This window comes from Tupaia chinensis, unplaced genomic scaffold, assembly GCF_000334495.1.
Source record: "Tupaia chinensis unplaced genomic scaffold, TupChi_1.0 Scaffold000002_1, whole genome shotgun sequence".
NCBI classification, from domain to species: Eukaryota; Metazoa; Chordata; class Mammalia; order Scandentia; family Tupaiidae; genus Tupaia; species Tupaia belangeri.
This window is the reverse complement of record NW_006159428.1, coordinates 1350030-1357093: the sequence shown is the minus strand read 5'-3', so window position 1 is coordinate 1357093 and position 7064 is coordinate 1350030. Positions and strand designations below refer to the sequence as shown.

The window sequence follows — 7064 nt, the reverse complement described above, 5'->3', positions numbered from 1 at the left end:
AGTCTAACCTGAGTAAAAAAAGTAGTTATAATGTTATCAGATTGGTGAAATACCTTAGTTTTCAAAGAAATGCATTAAGTAAAGAATAGGGTTTAACAGGGCTGGCAGGTGGCATGGTGGTTAAGGCATTGGACCCCACATGGCCTACTCTGCAGTTCAAGTCTCAGACATAGCGGCTTGAAACACACAGCACATGTTCATGCACACCCAAAATCTCAAGGAGAGAATGGAGGTGAAGGGATCGTAGTGAGGCTATCCTCTCTGAGGGGTGATTTCTCACTTTCCGTCTCACTGTCTCTATCCAGTGAGTGCACATGCCCTATGGCAAAAATTAAAATAAATTTTAAAAATAGAACAGGGGTTGATATTTTAATCAAATAACAGCAATAAATATCTACTGTATGCAAACTATTTCACATGACAAGTGAGGTACTAGATAATTGGATTTTAAAGTATTCAGTACATAAATATTGATCAATAATAGTTCATTAAGAAATCTCTTCATGTCTAATTGGCACCTTTCTTTACTGAACCGGGTATTTACTCTGGAATATACGTACATGAATAATACCATCGTAGAGTCACAAAAGTGATAAAACTCAGCAGTATCGACCAATTACCTCCTGAAATGGAGTTAAAGTAAACATATGTGTATACAATGGTGATTTCCATATTTATTGGGTTCTTGGGAAGGTTATGATGCATTTTTGCATAGACAAACACATTGTGACTTTTCTGATGATCCAGTATTAGAAACTGGGATACAAAGATTACCAACCTGCATTCTAATATAGAGTTTAGGTTCTACAAATTAGAACATATGTTCTAATGGGCTATAAAGTTCTAATAACTTGCTGTGATAAGTAAAAAGTCAGACCAGAATATGTAAACTTAAAAATAAACTACATTATAAAATTAGTTTTTTGTTAAATTCATGGACTTTCAATAATTTCTGGAAATCAGCATATAAATGTAATGCATTTAAACTTCTATGCCATAAATGTCCCAAATAAGAATGATGTGTTGGCAATGAAAATTAAAATGAAACAAGTTGTGGAAGGGGTAGAATCACTGTATCTAATCACTGGCTTTTTTCTAGTTATTAGTTGGGGATTCTCTACCTGGACAATGAAAATCAGTGTGTGTGTGTGTGTGTGTGTGTGTGTGTGCGCATGTGTGTGTTGAGGTTCTTTTGGTGGCTTTGAAGGCACATCTGCTTCTTCCACTTAAAAAAAAATGAATAAGGAGTCCATAGATATACAAAAGTCATATTCTTTTATAAACTATCATATTTTAAAAATATGACTATTCACATTAGGTAGATAATGCTGCCATGGGAATGTGTCTTCTTAGAAATAGAAGTCAACTTTCCAAGTATAAGACAGTCTCTTTTTCTCTTTTACTCTTCATTCCCTGCTTTGTCAAGATCCTGTGTGGCTGAAACAGTAGTCACAACTGCATTCTGATTTTGGAATGACACATCTTCACCAGATGGTGGTGGTTTATACAAAAAGACGGCAGAGCCATTGAATAAAATGGTGATAATCTTACAAGTAACACCTAAATAGAAAAACAGAAATTAATATCATGCAATTAAACCTTTATTATAAAAATTAACTCTCACTGAGTATTCTTTATGAACATAAACATTAAAGAGAAGAATTATATGGGCATTATAGTCCTATACTTTAAATTTTCTCAGTTTTAGAAAGGAATGAAAATGTTTGTATAAAATAAAATAAGCTAGAATTTATTTTCTTTCTAAAGAATGAAGATATACAATAATAATTATTCTATTCTTGGTTATGATTGCACCTTTATATAAAATAAGTATTTTGTAGAATTAAGTAAACCCACATTACATTTACAATTTTTCCTTTCTAGGTTTTTGCAATAGGACACATTTGCAATAGGACACATTGCTCACCAGAAAGAGACAGGGAGAGGGAAAGTGAGAAATCACCACCACCACCACCCCCAGAGGGGATGACCATGCTGCAATCCATTCTCCTCCTGAAATTTTGAAGGTACACACATATGCCATGTCCAGGATTCGAATCACAGTCAGTCATGTGGAAGTCCAGCACCTTAACCACTATGCCACCCCACAACTTTGTGAACATAAAACCATAACTATAAAACTATGAACAACCAGAAATTAATGATAAAGTGAAATAGTTTATACCATCCTGACCCTGAAAAATAAGCCACAAAATTTTCACATGCACAATTGAAATAACACTAAAAATTAAAAAAAAAAAGGCTATGGAGTTCTTAGGAAAACAACTCTAAGACAATAACACCACATTAAATACTTAGCCAAAGCTATTCTTCCTTATCAGGTAAAAATATGAAAAATTCACCTGACAAGTTGTGATTTCTTCTCAAATAACTTTGATTTTGAGCTCAGCTATATGAAGAGAAACTCATTTCAGCCACAGTATAGGAACTTACTAAGTGCCACTTAAACAAATTAAATGTGGTCTCAAACCAGTTGCCAACATAGGGAGGCACTGCTGCAGAATATGAGCTACATGGGAAGGCACTGGGTTCGCATAGGGGCTCAACCCAAACATGCTAGGTGCACCTGCAGGCATGCCCATCATCCAGGCTGGCTGGGAGGCTCGGAAGGTGGGGATGGGGGAGACCTCAGCATCGTAAGATTCTGTCAGGGTCTCAGTTTCCCTCTCACTCTCAATAAATAAATAAGTAAAAAGAAACGTGATCTCCCATTTACAATAGCTGATTTCTTTTGGTTAATCATTAATTTTTTTTTGAGGTTTCTGCTATAGGGCGCGTGTGCTTGCCAGACAGACAGAGAGAGACAGAGAGACAGAAAGTGAGAAATCACCCTCCAGGGGGGATGGCCACGCCGCAATCCCTTCTCCTCCGTTCTCCTCTCGGGATCCCGGGCACGCACGCACATGCGCCTGGCGTGAGTTTTAAGCCACCAGGTCCGGGACGCGAACCGCGGTCAACTATGTGGGAGTCCAGCGATGTAGCCATTACGCCAACTGCTGGCCCCAATCATTAATATTTTTAAATGTGCATTTGAAAAATAGTAATGCTCATGGAGCGAAGCATTATTAGATTTATAGTATCAGTTACACACAATACTAACTGATGGCGAAATGGTTACATCACTAGACTCCCATGTCATAGACTGTGGTTCGAGTCCTGGCCCCTGTGGCTAAGACCACACCAGGCACATGTGCATACATGCCCCAAAATCCCAAGAGGAAAATGGAGTTGAAGGGACTGCAGCATGGCCGTCTCCCCAAGGGGTGATCTTACTTTCTGTCTCTGTCTCTAATGACCACAGGTGCCCTATAGCAAAAAATCTCTCAAAAAGAGAAAAAAGAAGAGAATAGAAAGAAATAATAATAATAATAAAGAAAGAGTGGGAAAGAGACATTCCAAGCAAATGATATAAAAAAAAAGGCTGCGGTTGCAATACTCTTATCAGACAAAATAGACTCTAAAACAAAGAAAGACACTATATAGTACTAACTGATTCACCAGGCAGTCCAACCACACAGAGGTAAATAAAAGGCATTCAGGTAGGAACAGAAGAAGCTGATCCAAACAGATGAGGCAAAAAGGCTCAAATATCGTGGCTAATCTAAATGACAAAAGGTTCTTATGACATGCCACTGAGCCAAAAGCTATGTCCCTACCTCGACTCCATGTGTATTCCAAAGTTCAGATGTCTAGACACAACCATTTCAGAGACTTTCTCAAAATTCTTTTACCTTTTGAGTACACTTTTCAAAAAGGTGTGATGGAAGTTTTTTTAAAATTATGTTACCTAATGAAAGCTAAGATTTTATTCCCTTCTATTTAAGATTGAACTTGGGGGAGCAGCAGTTAGCATAACAGCTATGTCGCTGAACTCCCATGTAGTGTACCGCGGTTCGAGTCCCAGACCTGGTGGCTTAAACTCACGCCGGGCGCATGTGTGTGTGCGTGCCCAAGATCCCGAGAGGAGAATGAAGAAGAAGGGATTGTGATGTGCCATCATCAAATCACTCCCCAAGGAGTGATTTCTCCTTTCTTTCTGTCTCTCTCCGTCTTTCTGGTGAGCACACACACCCTATAGCAGAATCCTCTCAAAAAAAAATGTTTTCACAAAATTCAGTTTCAACAACTCAATGACACTGTTAACATGCTTTGTTCTTATTTTTAATATGTTTAAAATGCTTTTAATCATTTAATTTTCTATTTTAAAATTAAATTTTATTACTTTTTATTTAATTTTAGTTCTTATATCATACCACTTCATTACATTTATTTTATTGGCTAATAATTTAAATTAGAAAAGGAATACTGATCCTTTACATTTTATTATATTTTACCTCATGATTTATAATATATTTTCATATTTAATATTTGAAATAAGTTAAATATTGGGTTGTCAAGAAGGTCATGATGCGTTTTTGCATGGAAAAACACATCATGACCTCCCTGACAATCTAATGTTTGGCTTAAGTGGTTTTTTGAATTCTGAATATTTTTATATAATATGGTGTTTAAGATACTTGAGGATTACATGATATAAAGATTTTAGTGCTGGTGCTGATATTTTGCCTCAGAGTTGTAATCATCATTATTTACTGCCTTTATGTGTCAGGCTCATAAAGTTATGAGAGGACAATAATGAGCAAGATACTTAAGAGTCTACTAGTTTAATTATATTAGTTCCGTAATATTATTTCTTAAATTTTCATATATGTATATACATATATATATTATATATATATTAATACGTATGATTAAGATGTTATATCTGAAAATGTGGGGAATTTTATATATATATATATATATATATATATATATAAATAAGACGTCCCTACCTCGACTCCATGTGTATTCCAAAGTTCAGATGTCTAGACACAACCATTTCAGAGACTTTCTCAAAATTCTTTTACCTTTTGAGTACACTTTTCAAAAAGGTGTGATGGAAGTTTTTTTAAAATTATGTTACCTAATGAAAGCTAAGATTTTATTCCCTTCTATTTAAGATTGAACTTGGGGGATCAGCAGTTAGCATAACAGCTATGTCGCTGAACTCCCATGTAGTGTACCGCGGTTCGAGTCCCAGACCTGGTGGCTTAAACTCACGCCGGGCGCATGTGTGTGTGCGTGCCCAAGATCCCGAGAGGAGAATGAAGAAGAAGGGATTGTGATGTGCCATCATCAAATCACTCCCCAAGGAGTGATTTCTCCTTTCTTTCTGTCTCTCTCCGTCTTTCTGGTGAGCACACACACCCTATAGCAGAATCCTCTCAAAAAAAAAAAAAGACTGAACTTGGCAAACTCCATTTAAAACCTCTCACAACATACAATGACTGATTTGTGTTTAATACTATAAGATGGTTCAACAGAGCAAACAAAACATTCCAAACAGGGACCTTAAGTGATCAACAGTACGATTTTTTCTTGAAATCATAAGCTGATGCTAGAGTTATCAAGTCATTACTTACTTATGGCTACCAGCATATGCGCCATCTTGATGTTATCATAAACCCAACAGGCCCCTTTAGTTCCACATTGATCGGTATCCCAGAGAACACAAGTGCTGTCTATTATGATGCCAAATATAATCGGTCCTGGAATTGTGCCTAGAAGAATCAAGGTGAAGTAATTATGGGTGAAGATTGCAGTTTATAATTACAGTTTGTACACATGAGTATATAAATAAAACAGGTATTACTGTCTTTATGCAAATTAATTCATTCATATAAGGTCAATGGAAAACTACAAAGCATATATACCATATTTTTAAATAACTATATGTAATTATTATACTTCTAATGAATTTAAAAAAGTGTTTTTTCATTGCCAGAGAGCATGTGCACTTGCCAAAAAGATGAAGAGACAGCGGGAGAGAGAGAGAGAGAGACGTGGTCACATTGCAATCCCCGCTCCTCCATTTCTCCAGCCTGTCAGGATTTGGGCACGTATGCACATGCACCTGGTGTGTGTTCCTCAAACTACCAGGGTAGAAATTCAAACTGCAGTCAGCCATGTAAAATCCAGCCAGTTCTTCCCACAAAGAGGTATTTTAATAGAATTCTCAAGTAAATATTGAGCTATCATTTAGTGAAAATAAATATTTTAATTCACTGTTTTTCTACTATAAGAAATGAATGCGTTTTTGAAATTAGCTATTACACTTTAGAAAAATACGAGTATTCTTCATGCAAAAATATATCTGTGTTGAACTAATGTACGTTCTGTGTAAGTTATGTGTGTGCTACAGGATACAAAATCAATGTTCAAAAGTCACTTGCATTTCACTAACAGTGACCTAGCCATTAAAAAAAAAATCAATAAAACAATCCCATTTATAATAGCATTAAAAAAACACTTAGATACACATGTATGTGTGCATATGTATACAAAATAATGGGGACATGTGTATACATACACGTGTACACACAGTAGCATGCATGTGTGTGTGATAGTATATATGTGTATATATACAGACACATATATGCATACTAACATTCCTACAAATACATTGCGGTGTTCTATACTCATAGTCCCTCTCCCCAGGAGACCAAGAGACACTAAAGTTTCACATAATTTAAAGTCTTCCAACTATTACAAATCAAACACATGATTTGAGGTTGTGCGTCTGAGAAATATTTTAGCTAGAGCTGGTCTGCCATGTCCTACAGCACGATAGAGTCAAAAGAACACTGGACCAAATCATTTTCCTAGTCCAGTTTCTAACACCAGTTGTGTAAGGACTGGCCAAATTTTGCACCAGTCAAGGCCTTCACTCATCAGAAAAACTGGGTTATTTGTAATGTTCCAACGTTTGATTTTGCTTAAATAAATTATCTTAATGTTATGTTTATCATGTCCTCTCTTGCCTCTTTCTTAAATCATGGACCTTATAATACTGTCTGGTATCGATTCTTTGTTTCAGCAGTTCTTAGTCAAACTATTCTGCAGTTACTAGTGGTCCATTTTGACTTTTTATTACAAACATAACACAATAGGGTCAAAAATGGTGATAAAAATGCAAATAAAAGGAATTATATGTTGGTGATTAT

At 36.0% G+C, this 7064-nt stretch overlaps 1 protein-coding gene across 1 annotated transcript in view; it reads right to left on the bottom strand.

The window, feature by feature from the left end:
• Positions 1-346: 346 nt before the first annotated feature.
• SLCO4C1 (solute carrier organic anion transporter family member 4C1) overlaps positions 347-7064 on the bottom strand; it is a 63178-nt gene continuing 56460 nt past the window's right edge. The window contains exons 12-13 of the mRNA XM_006139789.2: positions 5484-5621; positions 347-1560 (exon numbers count right to left, since the gene is read on the bottom strand). Of these exons, the coding sequence (XP_006139851.1) occupies positions 1400-1560; positions 5484-5621 (299 nt within the window). The 3' untranslated portion in view covers positions 347-1399. The remainder of the gene's footprint in view (positions 1561-5483; positions 5622-7064) is intronic.